Here is a 19,738-nt window from a genome sequence, read left to right on the forward strand (position 1 = left end):
ATAGTGAAAAATAAGGTTATAAAGGAATTCATTAAATTCAAAAAGGAATTCATTAAATTCAAACAATTGTGGTTATAAAGGAATTCATAACAATTGATGATTTTTGCCCTATGGTGATAGTTGTATAGGGCTGATCAAATACCCGCATCCCCCGCCCCAACCCGCATCCCCGCCCCAACCCGCCCCTAAAATCTCGGGTTTTAGGTATTTTTTGCGGGTGCGGATCAAAAATTGATATACCCGTGCGGGGCGGGGCGGGTTGCGGGTTGGGGTTTTGAAAAACCTCGGGGACCCGCCCCGTATAGTTAATAATAATAAAAAAAAAACCCTACTAACTCTAGCAGTGCCGCCCCCCCCCCCCTCCCCCCCCCCCTCCTTCCCATTTTTTCCTTTCTTTTCTTCCTAATCCCTAGCGCCGCACCCCTTCCCCTCTTCTTCTTCTTCTTCTTCTTCACGATTTTCGTCGTGCTACGTCTACTCCAATGAAATTATGAAAGTCAATAGGCCTCGCCGAGTCACCGGTTCTGTGGGAATGTCATGAACGGTGGGAACGTCAGGGTTGGCGAGGAGACCGGGAACGGTGGGAAGATCGTCGCGCTCGCTTCAAGAGGCCTCGCCGAGTCGCCGATCTTGAGGTCAGTGGCCTCTCATCCCTTTTTTGTGATTTGTTTGAGTCTGGTTGTTGTGATTTTCTTGTTTGAATCTGATTTTCTTGTTTGGTTCCTGAGAAAATCTAGCTTTGGTTTGGTTTCTCATTTTTCTAGATCTAGGTATTAAACCCGCATATCCCAGCATAACCCGCACCCCCCGCCCCGCATCACCCCGCACCGCACGGGTTCTCCCCATTTTGTGCGGTTTGCGGGTGCGATTTTCGCAACCCGCAGGGGTGCGGGGCGGTGCCAAAAAAGGGGCATCCCCGCCCCCCTCCGCCCCATACTCAGCCCTAGTTGTGTAGATTGAATTAGAATCAAAATTAAATAACAAAAAACAGTCATAAAATGTTACTTGTCATAGATTTAACTGCTCTAAAATCATTTTATATATTAATTAATTTTGGTTCTTTTTCATACTACTTTTTAGGCATCCTAGATTTCATTTTTCAATGTTTCTACTATTATATATATTATATAGAAGGCCCAATTCAATTTTAAATATGTGTGACCCAAGTTAAAGGCCCGATTTAATTTTAAATAAGCCACTGGTCATTAAGCTATACTATTCTTGAAGACTTATGCTATTATTTGTAAATATATGATATGATATAAAGAAATGTTACTTTGCATTCTGACGTCTATCTCACGTACATCTTCGTTGGGTTGGCATGCTCCATCCACCATTAAGAACACCAATAGTAAATGGAGCATGCAAAATCAGTATAGATGTATACGAAATGGACACCAAAAGGCAACGAAGCATTTCTCTATACCAAATGTAATCTTATGCTCCGTTTGTTTCGGCGTAAAATGATTTCTAGAAAATAATTTCCGTATTTTCCGGTGTTTGGTTGGGGCGTAAATAATAGTCAACCGTAAATTGATTTCGGTTTGACCAAAATTAGTTAACAAATTTTGGAAAATGATTTACGATTTTTATTTTCGTAAATCATTTTCCCCCAGGCTCATTACTCTCGTTCGTTCCTCCCGCAAGCCCGACACTCAACTCTTTTTTACGGGAGTTTTGTCTTCTCCTCAAATACAAACGGGCAACAGCTTCTCTCATCTTCTCCTTCACGCTCAACCGCACAACTCCTCTCTCTCTCTCTGCTAGCATCTCAGGTAATCTCACATCTCTCTCTCTTTGTTGCGTTTGGTTTCATTTTCATTTTGGGTTTTTAGCGTTCACTTCCGTTTGGTTTCTGAGAAAACTCAAGGGAAGAACCCGATTCTGCATTTTCTCTCGCTTTCTGTCCCCTGTTTGAATTTATATGGTTTACATGTGATATATGGCTTTTGGTTGATCTGGTTCTGCTATGTGGGGACTGTTGGCATGGGGGGTGGGGATATTTGCTATTGGGTGGCTTGATTACTTTGTATCTTTTCCCTATGTGACGCTATTGTTCTCTCTGTGATATTTGCTTTGTTTACCCTCACTTGCATTTACACGTTGTCATGGGTCACGATTGACAGAGGTTGGGACCCCTGTGTCTGGCTGTTGTATGCACTCAAAGTGTTTGTCAAAATGTCTCTATACAAGTTGTAATGTTTGTAGGGCTATTATGTTTTAAGGGTCTGACTGCATTGCCAACTAAAGTCAGTTCATAAGTTTCGATTCCTTTATTTTGAGTTAAAAGTAGAGTTATTGGGGCATAAGGCATCATCTCTCTTTTCCTTTTACAAATTCAAACTTCCATACTCTCCCCAATGGCAGTATGCTCTATAAAATGCCTGGGCTCCGTAGCCACCCTTCTGCCCATGACAGTTTAATTAGACCATCAAATAAGACCATCAAAAATATAGTTTATCAGTTTAATTAGTTAGTCTGCATTTCTTAAATCATATTGGATTTGGTTTTTCAAATTACAACTTGGAGGTCAGAAGATGATGAGATTCTAATATGAGTCCACTGTCCACTTGAACTCCAACCTTTTCTTATCAACTTTCCCTTTTGCCCTGTTTGATTTGATAGCCATTTGAGGAGAAGAATCCTAATTTTGGTGATTATAGAATGGAATCTGGATTTTTTTTTTTTAATCTTTGGGTTCTTGTTCTCTATGTCAGCTTTTTGGTTGTATCTTTGGCCCCTCGGTAAAATGTTCCATTTCTCTGTAATGAATAATTCTATGAAATAAAAGACAAAACCCGCCTAACTTCTTCTTTGGAAAGACATGCAAACAAACAAGTATATTATAGTGATCACTCATTTAATAAATAGATTTAAGAAGTGTAATGGCTGAAATGTTCCACACTTTCTGTTTTGGGAACATTGAGATTTCTATAACAACTACAAAGTGATTACAATTCATCTTATCACATCAACTTCTTTATCTCTTCTTTGAACTGGTTGTTGGTTATTGTTATCTTCCTCCTCGGCTTTTGCAGATTGTCGTTCAACTTTATCTTTATCCTTCTTGTCAACTTCAGCTTGATGCTTCTCTGACGTCTCAATATTTAACAATCAGGAAAATTTCCTTGTTACAAATACAAGGATAGGAAAATTTTCGTATTCTGAATTTATGCTTGGATGGAATATCATACCTTAATAATTTTTTGTGTTGTTTGTAGATGGATGAAAAAATTCTTGCAACAGTTATGGCCGCAGTTGCATCTATCCTTGCTATTGGGGCTGTAATCTTAGAAGATATTAGAACTAAGAGATTATTATGTAGAGAACCTCATGTTAATCGAGAGTATGAAAGAGGGATTTATATGGATAGTATTCTTTATGGAAGCAAGCAAGATTGTATTGATCAAATAAGAATGAGTCCTATAGCTTTCTTTGAATTATGTAAAATTCTTGCTGACAACAACCTCATACGTGAAACCATTAACATGTCTATTAAGGAACAAGTGTTGATGTTTTTACACATTATTGGACATAATGTGAGGTTTCGAGTGGTTGGTGGAAGGTTCTATAGATCGATTGAGTCTGTTCATCGATATTTTAGGGTTGTCCTTAGAGGAGTCTTGAGGCTATATAAACATTTAATTAGAAAACCTGACAATTCTACGCCACCAGAAATAAGGAATAGCCAAAGGTTTTACCCATACTTTAAGGTACGTTTGAAAAATTGATTTTTTTATTTTTTTTATTTTTTTTATTTTTTTTTTAATTCAAGTAATTTGTCAAACAAACGTAATTTTTTTTTCTTTTGTCATCATTAGGATTGTGTTGGAGCAATAGATGGAACTCATGTTCGGGCATCTGTTCCAATCGAAATCCAAGGAAGGTTTCGTGGTCGAAAAGAGCGAACAACACAAAATGTGTTAGCTGGCATTACCTTTGACTTAAAATTCACGTATGTATTAGCTGGCTGGGAAGGAAGTGCACATGATTCCCGTGTTTTGAACGATGCACTCACTAGGCCAGAAGGATTCAAAATTCCTGAAGGTATATAGGGATAAAATTACGTTTTGTTTCGGTTGATTACCTTTTATTAATTAGTTATGATTTTATTTTTATTGTAAACTTGTAGGTAAGTATTATCTTGGTGATGCTGGTTATGGAACTCGAAATGGAATTATCTCCCCCTATCGTGGTGTTCGGTACCATTTGAAAGAATTTGGTGATCATTCACCTGAAAATGAAAAAGAATTATTTAATCTTCGTCATTCGTCCTTACGAACCACCATTGAACGAGGGTTTGGAATTTTGAAGAAACGTTTTCGTGTGTTGGATGCAGAACCTTTTTGGTCATTCCCGACACAAGTGGATGTAGTATTAGCATGTTGTGTCATTCACAATCACATTATGGTTGTTGATCCTAATGACTCAATTATGGAAGAGATTGTTCGTGATGTTGGATCTCAAAATCAAAGTGGTAGAGTCTATCAAACACAAAGGGAAGCTCAAGAGGAAAGTAGAGAATGGACAATTAAAAGGGATGTAATATGTCATGCGATGTGGAATGATTATAAAAATAGAAAAAATATGTAGATTTCTTTTCTCTTGTATGGTTTATGTTATAATGTGAACAAAACTGAAGTAGTCATGTTGAAAGACGATTATATTTCTATCTTTAATGATTTGATTGTATAATATTGCATGTTTGATGTTTAATCCAACTTATGATATAAGTTTGTTTTTATCTTGCATTGTGTTTTTATTTTTTATCTTGCATTATTATTCATGTGTTTGTGATTGTGATTGTAGCAATGGGCAAAAACAAGGAGAAAGACACTACAAACAAGCAATTTAGGTGGTCAAAACCAATGCACACTTTATTACTTGAAATTCTTGCTGATGAGGCTGCTAAAGGAAATAAGCCTTCAAACACATTCAAACCTGTATCATTTGCACTAATTGCCAGGTCAATTAATGAGAAATTTGGAGTAGAATGTGCATCTAATCATATTGAGAACCGCCTTCGAACCATCAGAAACATGTGGACTAGCATCAACACCCTACATGGGAAGAGTGGCTTTGGATGGGATGACAATTTGAGGATGATTACTTGTGCAAAGAAGGTGTATGAAGAGGAAGTGGTGGTATAAAACTAACTTTCTTTATTATAGTAGTTATATTAGTCTTGAAGTTTCTCAAAGTCTATTTTTTTTTTTTTTTTATTATAGTAAACTAAATTATGTTCTCTCTTTTTCACAGGCGCATCCTAAGCATGAGCAATTTTAAATAAAAAAATTGAAATGTACGATGAGATGGCCATAGTTGTTGGTAAGGATATGGCGACCGGGAGTTTCTCAAAGTCTTTTGCTGATATAGATGATTCATAACATGTGGATTTGGATTTTGATGAAGCGTCGTCAAAAGAAAAAAATGTTGCTTCTTCCAATTCTGCTTCAGCCAAAAGGTCACACAGGAAAAGAAGCCGTGCTGACAGTGAAGATACTTATAGTTCGATAGCTGAACAGTTAAAAGATGTTGCATTAGCACTTAAATCTCTCAATAAGGGAGTCGATGCAGATTATCTTTATGAGGAAGTAATGAAGGTGGAAGGATATGACAAGTTTATGCTTGCATCTGCATTTGACCACTTGATGGGAGATGAGAATGTCGCAAGAGGATTTTTGGCAAAGAATGCTAAGCTTAAAAAGTTTTGGTTGGACAACTTCTTCAAAAATCATAGAGCTTAGAATTTGCGTAGTATTGATATGTAATAAGATACTAATTAACTAGATTGAAATAACATATATGATTGAACTTGGATAGTCGTAGTACGTTGGCCTAAACTTTGCAATATTTGTGGTTGAACTTGAATGGTAATATTTATGATTGAACTTTTGTTGGTAATTTAAATTTATTGTTGGATGTTATTTATGACTCTCCCAATTTGAAAATATATGATTATTGTTAGTCAATGTGTATATTTTAGTTAAACATAATTTTTTAGTTTTTTTTTTTAAAAAAATAATTAATTTTAATTTTTTTATATTATTTTACATTAATATTTTTATGTTGTGAATAAAAATTAATTTTTATAAGTTAATATGATTGAATGAAAATATAAAAAATATTTGCGATTTTCCGTACGCGCCAAACACCAGAAAATGCTTTCGATGGAAAATGCTTTCCTGAAAAATGACTTCCCTGAAATCATTTTACGACGGAAACCATTTTACATCGAAACAAACGGAGCATTAGTATAGTTCCGGCTGTATCACATTGTGATCCTGATGGAAACATTCACAGACAATATTTGGGTAAATTAAAATATATCTCCTTCATTGTGACTAGATATAATTATAAATTACCTTATAACTAATTAAACTTTTGAAAACGTTAAGTGAACAACTAGCAGGCCAGGCCATGGCCAGCCGCCGGAGCAAGAGATATAGTAGTCCGAATAAGTTTTATAGTACAAGCTAAGCTTGTAGCTTCACTATTTTTGACGGACCTAAGCTCATGCTAGTTCATACATTTATAAGATTGCTATGGAATTATATATATGGCTCTGGCCGGCCTTAAATTTTGGATCTTGCCCTCAATGGCAAGGCGGCCTCAGCGGCTTCTCATGGGCCACATAGCTTACTGTATAGCACCGTAGGTGCCGCACGCTTGCCATTCGACTGTGGTCCAATCGCTGCGCAGAGGCGTGCGATCGTGCATTGGCTGGTCAGTTTTTGTAGCCACAAATACACAAAAAAAAGGGAGAAGAAATCCTGTTCAGGGAAATTAAAAAGAAAGGATGCACACCTATGATGTTCAGCTAGAATCCAGTTCCATATATATAAAACCACGGCCATTATTACTGCCTAAAGCACTCTCTCTCTGTAGGTTTTAGTTTTCCGAGATTTAAGGAGCAGTATTAGCTATATAGTCATGTGTATGGAGTTTTTTGGCCGACTTTGGTCGTTGTTATAAACAAAACAATTACAACTACACACGAAATGATGAACACAGCAACATGATAATTAACACATGGAGTTGATTGAATCCAGTGGGTTTAAATTTGTGGGAAGTAAGATATGATGTCAGAATGATGGGGCTAAAACACGCGCAGTAAGCAGCAGCCACATGGGCCACATGAGACGAGAGTTTCACAAGGCTCTGGGGCTACTGGAAGCACTTTTTTCTCCTTGTGTCTCCTGCAAGTGGCAAAGAAGCATTCTTTCTTTTGTTGCCTGTGAAAGACAGAGAGAGAGAGAGAGAGAGAGAGGGGTATATAGGCAGGCTATAGGTAGACGATTATTAAAAACTCTGGTCCACGTTTCAGGATGTCAGAGTTTGGAGATTAGTAGTAGTAGCAGTAGAACTGTAGAACTAGCTAGAGTGGTCCCATTGTACTCCATTACACACTGCTCTGCTAGCACTGTGTGGTATAAGGAGGCAAATATTTACTCTCTCTCTCTCTCTCTCTCTCTCCTCTCCAACATCACATTTGATGGTCACATAAAGGGCAACAACACAACACCAAGCCAGTGGCCAGTGGGACTGTGGGAGAATAAAGCAGCTGAACTCCCCCCACCCCACCCCACCCCACCCCCTCCAATAATTCCACTAATTAAAAGTCTTTTAAGCTCTCCAGTCCCCAATGGTGTTTAACGGTGTTTCATGCAGGTCATTGTCCATTTAATGCTTTTCTCTCTTTCTTTCTTTTCTCTCTCAATTGTTTATGTTTGGAAGGAAAAGTTCACTGCCTTTTTTTTATTATTATTTTCTTTTGGTAGAGTAGGGTTAATTATTAACACACCTGCTGCATGTGGCATCACACCAAGTCAAAGCACAAGGCAAGTTGAGCCACTGAGACTGAGAGGGTGGGGTGACTTTCAAACCAAGTTTAAGAATCGCCCATGTTGCTTCTGCTTCTGCTTCTGCTTCTTTTCATGACGAGGTTGACTAGCCAGTAGCCAATGTCGCTTCCATTTCTTTCACACACAGAAAACAATATGTTCCTCAAAATCAATTTATTCTACTGATGTGGGGCAGTAAAAACTGTTTCTTGACGGATCCTCGAGCATTATCATAGAGCAACGTTTCCAGAAATGATTTATGGACCCTCAAACCCATACGTTCAAAAAAGAAAAGAAAAAGAAACTTCTCTAATTAATAGTGATTATGTTATTCTAATATCATCACCGACATCCGCTACTCAAAAGGCACGTAGCAATACCCAGTCCATTATTGATCCGTCACAATCAGCTGTGTGCGATTCGCCAGACAGTCCAAAAAGAAATCAGATTCGATCATTTCCATAATGCATTGATTAGAGCTCCAAAAGGTGTAACGCTCAACTTCACCATCAGAAGCTCCCCCCCACCCCCCCCAAAAAAAAAATAATAATAAAAAAAAAAATAAAGGACCGAGTGAACATCAATATGAATATCTAATCAAATTACTGAAAACTGGGACAATATTTATTACAGAAATTCAGCAATGGATTCAAAACTTTCATAAACACAGGTGCCCAAATATCCATGAAATCAAACGCAAAGGTCCAAAACTGCCAAATAAAAAATGGGGATGGCTTCTATAATTCAGTGAGTGAGGTCTACTTTACATTTGGGACAGTTACAATGACGGCTAAGAATTGCAACAGAATTTACAGCTCTCAATCAGATTACATGTTACTGGCCCAAAAAGGAAAAGAGGAAAAAAAAAAATCAGGTTACAGATGCTAAATCTAACCCTAGACGCTGCTGATAGAGAAACATAAATTACTGTGGCTGCTAAACCTAACCAGTAAAACTACAATTATTCTTGAGTAATTGTATGAATTGCATTACTCATTGGGTTTCGGCAGTGGAGAGGCACAGAAGTGAATATAACAATAAGATATCCTACTGCTACAAAACTTAGCAAGTTGGAGGATATTATCACCTACGTCCATCCTACTCCGGTTCCTAACATTCGGAACTGGTAAGATTGCTTGTGCGTAGACGCAACATTTCATAGAGGTCATCAGCCGTGGGACGGTTTTTTGGACTTTCATCGGTACAACGACGGAATAAATCAACAAGGAATCTCAATGTTTCTAATTCAGCCTTTGATCCCACTAGCTCAGCACCAGATTGAGCCATTGCAGGCTCACTGAATGACCCCAATGCCTCCAGCTCCTCTGTCAACGACGGTCGCTTGCCAATCTGTTTAAATCAGAGGGTAGAAACCTAGTTAAGACCTAATAAAAAGCACATCAACACAAATGTATGATTAATGCCTGCGGTTCACTTCTGTTGAGTGACACAGTATCCTAGATTTTAGCCCAAATATAAATTAGGCATTTTAATTATAGAAATTATGATTCTTTTAAAATATTCAACATTCATGAATACAAACATATATTGAACAGAATCAGCGTACTAGCAAAACATATCACAATCCTGCATCTCTACAACTCTGAGCTTTCCAGATCTTTGACTATCCAAAGTTTTTCAGTCTACCTCTTTTTTTCTTTTTCTTTTTTTTTTTTGGAGAGAGAGAGAGAGCTCTACCTGAATAAGGTCATGCATTTGTAATTCTGATAACCCAAGATAGGGGATTTCCAGAGTCAACAATTCTAAAAGCAGGCAGCCAAATGACCAAATATCAACTTCCTGTAACCAGATAAAAAAAAAAAATGAAGCTTTATGATCCAAATGAGGAATAAGAAATAGAAAGTAAATATAGAGTTCGAAGAAACTTATCATCATGAATTTTGTACAAAGATACTTATCATCATGAATTTTGTACTAGTAAGCTACATAATTGGTAAGATCCCAGCCTACGAAGCTTGTAGCAAGGCCCTGTTGTCTTTCAATGTTTGCCTTCGGCAATAAAGTACTCATCGTACCGGAACCACACTGATCATGTTCCACTGGATAACCATACTCAATCTACTACAGATCTCCTGATTCTTTGATGCTAACCTTTAATAACGACCCTAAATGATGGATGCCTAATACACAACAGCCATTTAATTTCCTTACGACGTCCAAACATGCCAATTATCATCATGAATTTTGCACTAGTAAGCTACATAATTGGTGATCCCAGACTAAAATAGCTTGTAGCAAGGCCTGTTTGTCTTTCAATGTTTGCCTTCAGCAATAAAGTACTCATAATACCGGAACCACACGGATCATGTTCCATTGGATAACCATACTCAATCTACTAGAGATCTCCTAATATCTTGATACATGCACAACACATGCTAACACTCTTCTTCTCCTTTATGTTTTTAGTGTACAAAAAAACATAAATAAGAGAATTTCAACCGGGTAACTGCTTGCAGTTATACGAAAAGAGACTGCATGCTACTTAATTTAATTTTTAGTTGGGCCTTTTAATATTTGTCTTTACTTTAATTATGACATGCGAAGTAACCTCACACTAAAAATGGGTATTTTTGCTCTATATCAAATAAAATAAAAAGAAATTGAGAAACCTACAGTCAGTTCTACCCTTACATATTAAACATGGAAGACAATTTTAGATTTCATTTAAAGCAGGTCTTGCAGATCACAACTATTCTTAAGAAAATAGTCCGCATTGCCTAATCAGGTTAGCATAGCACTCTCTCCAATAAAATAGCACAAGACACATTAACTTCTAAAAATTGATCAAAATATTTCTGACTCTGCCTCCAAGTATAATCCATCCAAGAGAAGAAAATCAGTAGTTTTCTAGGTCTGGCATTTCTTCTCCATGCATCTCAATGATATCACACAGCATACTCCCCCTTCCCAATTTTCTCCCTCCCCCCACCTCAACAAAAAATGAAAAAAAAAAAAAAAAATTCCTACTGTTAAAGTTGATTTACTCTGCCCTATTCTACAGAAAATGTTGTCCAACCAAATGTAAGACTTCCACCAGCATATAAATCAAAACTCAAAAAAAATTATATTGCGAGACATCAAAACCAATCTTATTTTCACATTTGCAATGATCTTTTTTTTCCACCTCTATCACCTAAACATATAATTATATATGGATAATGCTTTTTCTTTTCCATGCCATTCAACCTTCCATCCTAAATATGTTTTACTTTTCCTTCAATAAGCCCTTAGCAAGCTCATGGAATTAAAGAGTTGCAGACAATTTCTGAAACAAAATGGACACACATTTGTGCCCCAGCTTAGACATAAAGCCATTACAATGTGTTTATGCATATCATAATGCTGCTTGTCATGGCAATGGATAAGAAAATTGAGAATTAATCATACAGATCAAATGCTGCGAACCACTAAATGAAGGTTCCAAGTCAAACTGATTGGAGAAAGACCTTACCAGTCCATATGTTTTAGGTTTGTGCATTGCCTGCAGAACCTCTGGAGCCATCCAACGAGGCGTCCCAACACAAATATCAGGAGAGGGTACTCCAATATGAGCAATACAGCATGTATGCAAGAAAGACCGAAGAGGCACTGCTCTATCAAAATCACAGAGCTTCACAACAGGCATTCCATCAGCTCTCTTCCTATCCAAATCAATCAAAATGTTTTCACTTTTTATGTCACGATGAATAATGTGTTTCGAATGCAGCTCTGCCAATGCACAGGCAACATCTCTTGCGATGCACAATGCCAAATCCACCGGGACATGCTTTTCACCAGCTTTTGATAGCTTCTCTAAATAACTCTGTTGCATAAAGGGTAGGACAACCATTAAGAATGAATAAAAGCTGAGCAAGCAAAGGCAACCTCGATAAACCACACCAAATTTACCTTTAAAGATCCCCCTTCTATGTACTCCAAGAATATTGCAGACTTTAGCATACGACACTCTGGATTTCCATCAACTGAAGGAACCCACTGGGAAGATATTTGATGTCCATACATTTCTACTATGCAGGAGTGTCTCAAAGCTCCTAAAATCCTTACTTCCCCTAAACAACTGTACTCAAAATTTCTCAATTCATCCACTGAAGTCGCACACACTTCCAACTTACGTACCTGCAACATCCAACAAGATACCCATACTAAGCACTTAGATGGAAATGGTTTAAAATCATGATAAACAAATATGAACAAATAAAACAAAAACCTAATCAGCTACCATTATTAAAAGAGAAAAATATAGCATTCAGACAACAAAAAATAAACACTAATAAATTGTGTACTGAAGCATAATAGTCTACATGCAGAAAAGGTATGGTTAAAAACACTGATAATATACATATATCAAAAAATACTAAAAACCAATTGAAGTTTTAGAAGATTCATCACAAGTATTAATGGCAATAATTGAATGCAATATTCCAGAAAAATCGGTGACCGCATTTTCCACTCAGTTATAATGGAAGTGTGACAAGACTTTCCAAGGTACAAACCTTTGCTACAGCCTTAACGGATCCAAACTTGCACTGAATGAGAGAACTAGAAGCTGCCTTATCAATTTCGTCACAACTAGACATAGAGGGAAAGGAACAATCAGCACCTAATTGGCTTTCACTTGAAAGATGAACTTGGATCCGCCTGAGAGGAATGTATCTGTTACAAGAAGCATATCCATCAGAATAAACAGGAATTACACGCAAACCTCAAGCAAAACAATATATTAGTTTCAGAAACATTCTTGTTGACTCTAGAGTTACTCATGTCAGCAAAGGGCACATAATTAAAATGTATCTTCCTTTCAAAAGGAATAGCAGGTATTATGGTTATCTGGGCACCACACTTGTAGTGGGCAGGCTTAAGTTGAGAAGACACAGTAATCAGGCCTGAGCCAAGCTTTTAGCAAGCTGCTTTATAGCATACCATGCTATGCTCAAGCCAAGTTTGAACATGGCCCAAATTCTCCTAGACAAGCCTGAGATTCAAATACTAAGCTTGGTTTGCCATGGTTTGGCATTGTTTGCCCTATGCATCTATGTAAGGTGATGACCTGCAAAAGTATTCTGGGTCTGTCTCATCTCTTATATCATGTGGACGACATGCATCAACGACCATGCGAACCCATGAATCACCCTTCTTGATGGGAACAATGTTCCACGCATGCGGCAAGAAATCCAGGTAACCCCTGACAAGCTCACAAGGTACAGGAGGCTCCATCCGGTCACATAAGAACTGGTGAAAGTGAAATTTCATCAGATCATAATAATGACTAATAAATAAATCTCAAAACACAAATGCAGTAAAAGAATCACCTTCATTAGCAGTGCTCTATGTCTGCACACACCAAATTGCAGAGCCCCTATAGGAACTATGATGGAATTTCGTCTGGCTTTAATAGAACGGATGGATTTCTCGCAGAGATCAGAAAATAAAATATCTTCAACAGTGTCCACTACAGCTTTGGTGGTTGTATCATTGTCACTGTTTCCAGTTGAGCAGGTGCAAACAAAAGGCTTCTGATAGTTCGAGCCAGATACAGCTTTCCGTGTCCTTTCAACAATAGCACCTCTGTCACTACCTCCAAAATGATCTGATACAAAAAGAGCAAGCAATGATGCAATCTGCAGGACATCGACAGCAGGATCCCTATTTCTGGTTAAACCATTTAATTGCTTCAAACTAGACACCAATGCTTGAGCAGAAAGTGTAATTGCATCTAACTCTTCATCCCTCTCCCTGAAGATCAAAACAAACAATCTCAGTCATTTACATCAGTGAACCATTATTATGTACCCAGAAACCAAAAAGGTGCAATCAAAGTCTATATCAACATAAAATGACCTGTCCAAAAGAATGACTTCACGAGAATCAAGATGCAATTTTTGCTCGTAATTACTCAATGACATGAAGGGCCTGTCACGCCCTGCATCATAGAAACCATCTGGTACACGATCCTCAACACCACAAACCGAGATATTGTTGTACTTGCAAGACAAATTTGAGCAATCATCAGATGGTTTCCGAGACTTGCATGGTTTCGGATTATCAAGATCCCTATCATAATGCCTCTTTGACTTGGACACACTTTTCAACGTTTCTACTGATGAACCTTCATCTTCCTGGCCAGCTCCACTCTGTGTGGAGGCCAGAGATACATGACACTCGCAGCATTCATTTTCACCCACTTTTCTTATAGTAGCAGAGTCAAGGCCAACACATGAGCAATTTTCTCCATCAAATCCCTTTTTTGAACCTATTTCATTATCCTCTGCACCACCAAGCAAATTTTCACTTTCGACTTCTCCAGAAACTATTAGATTATTATCATCATTATCCACACCTACAATGTCTGAAGCACCTTCTAAAGAAGTTTCAGGGGCAAGGAGATCTAAGTCGCTGCATTTGACATTTTCATCTGCTTTCAGAGTTAACAACTTGTCACAATCTACACCTTTCCACTTTCTGCTGTTGTTCAAACGTTCTTGACGAGCTTTCTGCTGCAAATAATACTGACGTTTCCACCGCTTGCCTGACCTACGAGCTGCGAAACACCGATTGTTTGATGACGACACAGTTAATAGAGTTGATGAGGTATGCCGAGAACCTGCATCAATTATTAACACGAAGCTGGCTTCACATATTTGTACATAATCAAATACAAAACAAAGTATACTTAGATTAAGAAAAAATAAATGAAAGCAGTATCCAGAAATAAATAAATAGAACTGGACCCACAGCCTCACCATTACAAGAAAGACTTCCATCATTCTCAATGGCAGTTTCATACACATCCATTTCAACTGAAGAACTGATGAAATCGTCATTGAACGCATCTGTACCATTTCCTTCCAAATTGCAGCATATCCATGAAGGTATTTGACAACAACTGAGAAGCTTATTGTACTTGATAGATAATGAATAATCAGGACATAATGAACATGTTAGGCTTTTGACATCGATATGGAATAAGAATAAAAGTTTAAAAACCAATTATTCATCTAATTCTAAGATAAAATGGAACTATATCCAAATTTCATCAACAGCGAACAGTATGCATGTACGTGTGTAACAAACACACCCAGAGATTAAGAACATGTTTGTAAATGCCAGTAACTGAAATGATAACGTTAAAATAAATTAGGGAAAATGTTAAACCGCCAGTTATCCCAAATGCTTAAGCTTATAGGAAATTGTGAATTATAACTCTCCCTCTCACATGTGGGCTATAACTCTCCCTCAACAAGTGAGATCCAATTCGTAGAATATGTAAGTGAATGGGAGGTAAATTATAGAGTTAGCATTCGAACTCCCGACCACTCTCTAATACAATGTTATGTCACCAGTTATTCCAAATGCAAGAAAAGTGTTAATTTTATTATTTAATTATTATTCTAATAGAAAATACTCAAAAAATAAAATAAAAAATGAATTCATCCTCTTAAAAGTAAGAATGACTCCTATTTGTAAAAAGAAAAAGAAGAGTCACTTAAGATGGTTTGACCGTATGCAATGGAGACAGATATTGCATTAGTGGGAATGAATAATTTAATTCAAAATGACGAAGTGCAAAGAGATAAAGAAAGACTTAAAATAACTCTGGTAGAGTAAAGGACATGTTGAATAAAAAGACAACAGTGAGCATATAATTTTGGATAGAATATAATGACCAAAAAGAATGCATATGGGGCAATCTTGATTAGTTGATAAGAAACACAAAGTCATGGAACAAGTGAAACAGAAAAAAAAAAAAAAAAAAAAAAAAAAAAAAAAAAAAAAAAAAAATTCCAGAAGAGATGAAAGGCATATATCCTAATTTCAATAATCCACTCAAATCAAATAAAGTAGAAACATAAAGGATAGATCAAATGAATGAAAAGCTAAGTTGAAAAAGAGTACATGATGGCCTATGATTTGACTAGTGCAAATAACAAGGTATTAAAGGATTTCAAGTTGCCAGAGATAAGTTAGGATATGGCCTCTCTGAGGCAAACAAATAAAATTGTACAACAAACAAGAAACTAAATTGCAATGAACAACAACAGGTAAAGAAATATGCCATTAAGTGCCTTTGAAACCAGGTCAATAGAAAGTATTAAATACAGTAAAGTTAAAATAGAACCACTTGACGAATCATTGTCCCTAGTTAACAATTATAGATAAGTACCTGTAGATTTAAGTTTTGAAGGTTACGCATTGAGCCAAGCTCAACAGAACCTATTGATGTCAGCCTATTGTTTGAGAGGTCCAAGTTCTCCAACTTTTGCAGAGAGGACAAACCAGAAGGTAGTTCCACCAATTTATTATTAGCAACTTTTAACGATATCAAGGCATTCAAATAACTTATTTCAGTTGGCAAACTCTTCATCTTATTGAATGAAAGATCTAGATACTCCAAATTATGTAAGCAGCCAATTTCTGGAGGAAGGTATCTGCACGAAAAAAGTTCACCACCATTCAGTCGGTTAAAAACTGGTAAAAAGTGATGACAGCAAAGCTATTTCTCTATTTGTTACTGAACTGGCAACAACAATGGTCGTCGAGTACTCAAGGCCTTGACTATTTGGAGAAATACTAAATGTTAATGGTTTCATCAGATAAAAACAAGCATTCCACCAGAGATTTAAGCACATAGTCAATGGTTACTAGAATTTTCTTCTTTTAAAAAAGAAAATAAAATCATCCCACAGTTAACTGCAGAATACTATCATTATCAAGGCCCAACATTTGGGACTGCCACCAAAACTTGAACTTATAGTGACCAAGGCAATCCCATGATTAGGTCCTCCATCTCCTGAAACTATACAAATCTCTTGGAGTCTTCAAAATTCCACATTTCTTTAAGTTGAACAAAATATGACTATTCTTTGAAGTTATCAAAGGATATGCAGCAAGTTTTTTCCCCCTGTGGCTTCAATGCATGTTCCATATAATTTCAAATCTCTCTTTTCTTTCAGAATTTCTTTGGCATTATTTCTTGGCAGTTGTGTATCATAGCAGTTCATGTAAAAGTGAAAAAATGGCAACCACATAACCCAAACTATAAAATGCATTAACTCCACACAGCTACAAACAATCAAAGTAGCTCAAGCCTTGCCATTATAGAGCTCATTCCATGTGACTCAGTAGCCTAGGAATGCAAAGCTCAACCCATTTACGAGTTTGAAGTTAAATGGCCAATCTAAATTAATGACAGGACCAAAATTATCCCTTCAAAAAAGAGGCCATCTTATATCAAGTCCCTTCTTGGATGATGTGACGTCGATTTAAAACGGACAAATAATTACAAGAAAACAAGAATGCTAAAATATTTGCAAGTACTTACCAAAATGCACTCATGCATTTGTAAATTTCAGCACTCTCTTTTTTGTTATCAAATACAACTTACACGCCTCTGCATGGGATTGAACATGTGAAGTCACCCTGGACACTTAAAGTTTGTTTATGGGGGAAGGAGATTCAAATTGAAAAAGATCATTGGCAACTCTTTTTTTCTCCATCATCCATCTAGAGGCCTTCAGTTGAAAGATACCATCTTGTACAATACAGAAAATATTCTTGTTGTGGAAAATTCAAAATATGTAAAATACCGGAAAATCAACGATATTGTTTTTTTTTATATAAGTAAACAATGAAGTGCGATCACAGTGGGACTCGAACCCACAAAAAAATCAACGATATTGTTATGTCCTCGCCTGATCGAAATTAGAAAAAAGTCTACATTCTCAGCTCAAAACATATGCCTACCACACACTAATTATTTACAACTGAACCAAGCCTTCATCCCAAATCAATTGGGTCAGTTATACTTCCTATTTGACAAAAAAAAAAAAAGAGCCTAAAAACACCATTTAGTTCATGGCTGACACATTCCAATTATCTTTCCCAGCGTCTAACATTAGATAAAGCATAACAGCTGCCGGACAAAACAGACCCAACTACAAACACTTCAATTTAACTAAACGAAATTGTCACAGCAAGCTCACGTGAACCCAAATAACCAAATATTAAAATTTTCAACTTCACCAAAAAAGAGCATAGCGAAACACAGTAGCATACACGGCTTACCGAATAGAAAAATGGCAAACAGAGAGCTTGGTCAAGCACTTAAGCCCAGCGATCTCGCTCAGTATCGGGAACGCCGAAGGCCGAGGCGGCACTTTGGACAGCTCAAGCTCCTTGAGACCCTCAAGCTTACGCAGCGGCAACCCACCAAACCCCGGCGACGATATCTTCACCTGTAAGCACTCCAACCCGAGCAAATTCTCCAACTCCGATGGAAACAAATTGATCTCATTTCCAAAGAACTTAAACCTCCTCAGCCGCCTGAGACCGCCCATCGATTTGGGTATCAAATTGAACACGTTTTTGTACAAGTACAACCCCTCCACGTCGTCGTTTGAGCTCTCCAACGACGAAACTTCCAAGATTTTCCCTGACACGTCGAGTACCGCCTCGTCCTCGACATTACTTTTGCAATCGTTATCGATCAAAGCGGGTTCGGGGGGTTTTGAAGTTTCGGACTCTTTGGGGATTTCAGCCGATTCAGGTGCATTCTGGTCCGAATTGGCGCGCTGCATTGGAGGTAACAACGGAATCTAAAGATTAACAAATGAAGGATTTGTGGAAGAACGGAATCGAATTGGTGGGATTTGCAAGAAATTGGACAGGTTTATTACGGTAAAGATCTGTTTGGACGAAAAGAAAAGCACAAACACGAAGCATGGAAAGAAGGAACGAGGGAAAATAAGAGAGAGTGAAAGAAAATAAAGGGGGTGAGAGCCGAGCGGAGCGTGAGAGAGAAAGAGGAGGAAGAAACCCTAAGTCGGAGTCCTTTACAGGGGGGGAAATATATAAGAGAAAAAGGAATTTAATTAAAAATTTGTTACGTTGAATATTGACGCCCGTTTAGACGCTCCCTCCTTTATTACAGCGGAAAAGTCAAAAATAGCCTTCACTGTAGTTACTGCTACAAACTTGAATTCCTTGCAGCGGGAATGGTAAAATTGGAAAAAGGACTGGAGTAGTGAAGTGGACTCAAAAAAACAATTGATGCAGATGACGAACGATGTTGCGCGTGGACATGTATTCAGCACTCCTGACGAAGCTTCGCGGTGTGACGGTGTTTTCGCATTCAATGTAAGACGTAGCTGTTGATAATCCAACGTGCTTATCTTTGAAAAATAAAGAGTTCCTTTGAAATTATCCAAGAAAATAAAATGATTGTTGTAAAATCAAACAAAAATAGCAAGACAATATAGAGATATTGCTCAACACCATATTTTTATTTTTATTTTTAAAGAAAATATTGTCAAATTAAAAACTTTGATTAACGTAAAAACGTTTTATCTAAATAACATAAAAGTAGTCACTAAAGAATAAAGATTATTCTCCAACCCTTTATAAGGACACTCGTCACACTCCTAGCTTTTCTAGTGTACACTCTTCACTTTTTTTTTTCAACGATGGCATGCGACACAACATTGTAGATTCTGGTTGATAACATAATTTATTTAATGGATAATATAAACAATATCAATGTATTTTCAAATCAACAATTATAAAATATTATTATAGCATATTTGGGGGAAATCCATTTTTCAAATATTAAAATTCAAATTCTGCTCAAATTTTATTCAATTTTTTTTAATTTTGTCTTGAGTTTTCTAAACCATTCAAACATAATTTTAAAAAATAAATTTTCTCAGTATTCGTAATTTTTCAAAAAATCGCACACCCAAACGAATCATTAGGGCTCATAACATATTTTCTCTCAAGAAATATGACATAAAACATTCACAATTTATTGATGAAAGTATTCATTCTTGATGATAATTTATTTCGGCATTCTCATGAGTGATTACTTACCTCAATTGCTA

The 19,738-nt window shown here is 37.0% G+C and overlaps 2 protein-coding genes across 2 annotated transcripts; one reads left to right on the forward strand and one right to left on the reverse strand.

Annotated features, from left to right (window-relative positions):
- The first annotated feature begins 537 nt into the window (after nucleotides 1-537).
- On the forward strand, nucleotides 538-5,150 carry LOC133879394 (uncharacterized). Its single transcript, XM_062317988.1, has 6 exons — nucleotides 538-635; nucleotides 1,836-1,935; nucleotides 3,222-3,713; nucleotides 3,822-4,047; nucleotides 4,133-4,477; nucleotides 4,810-5,150. Exons 1-6 carry the CDS (start codon nucleotides 538-540, stop codon nucleotides 5,148-5,150), a joined length of 1,602 nt encoding a protein of 533 aa, XP_062173972.1.
- Nucleotides 5,151-8,430: 3,280 nt separating this feature from the next.
- Nucleotides 8,431-18,709, reverse strand: LOC133875048 (uncharacterized). Its single transcript, XM_062313038.1, has 11 exons — nucleotides 17,928-18,709; nucleotides 16,027-16,291; nucleotides 14,606-14,765; nucleotides 13,704-14,466; nucleotides 13,175-13,598; nucleotides 12,913-13,094; nucleotides 12,359-12,518; nucleotides 11,754-11,981; nucleotides 11,317-11,667; nucleotides 9,543-9,644; nucleotides 8,431-9,194 (listed from the first exon to the last, which is right to left on the reverse strand). The coding sequence occupies exons 1-11, from the start codon at nucleotides 18,437-18,439 to the stop codon at nucleotides 8,955-8,957; spliced, it is 3,387 nt and encodes a 1,128-aa protein (XP_062169022.1). The 5' UTR covers nucleotides 18,440-18,709; the 3' UTR covers nucleotides 8,431-8,954.
- Between the last annotated feature and the right edge of the window lie 1,029 nt (nucleotides 18,710-19,738).

The sequence above is a fragment of the Alnus glutinosa genome, chromosome 1, assembly GCF_958979055.1.
Source record: "Alnus glutinosa chromosome 1, dhAlnGlut1.1, whole genome shotgun sequence".
NCBI classification, from domain to species: Eukaryota; Viridiplantae; Streptophyta; class Magnoliopsida; order Fagales; family Betulaceae; genus Alnus; species Alnus glutinosa.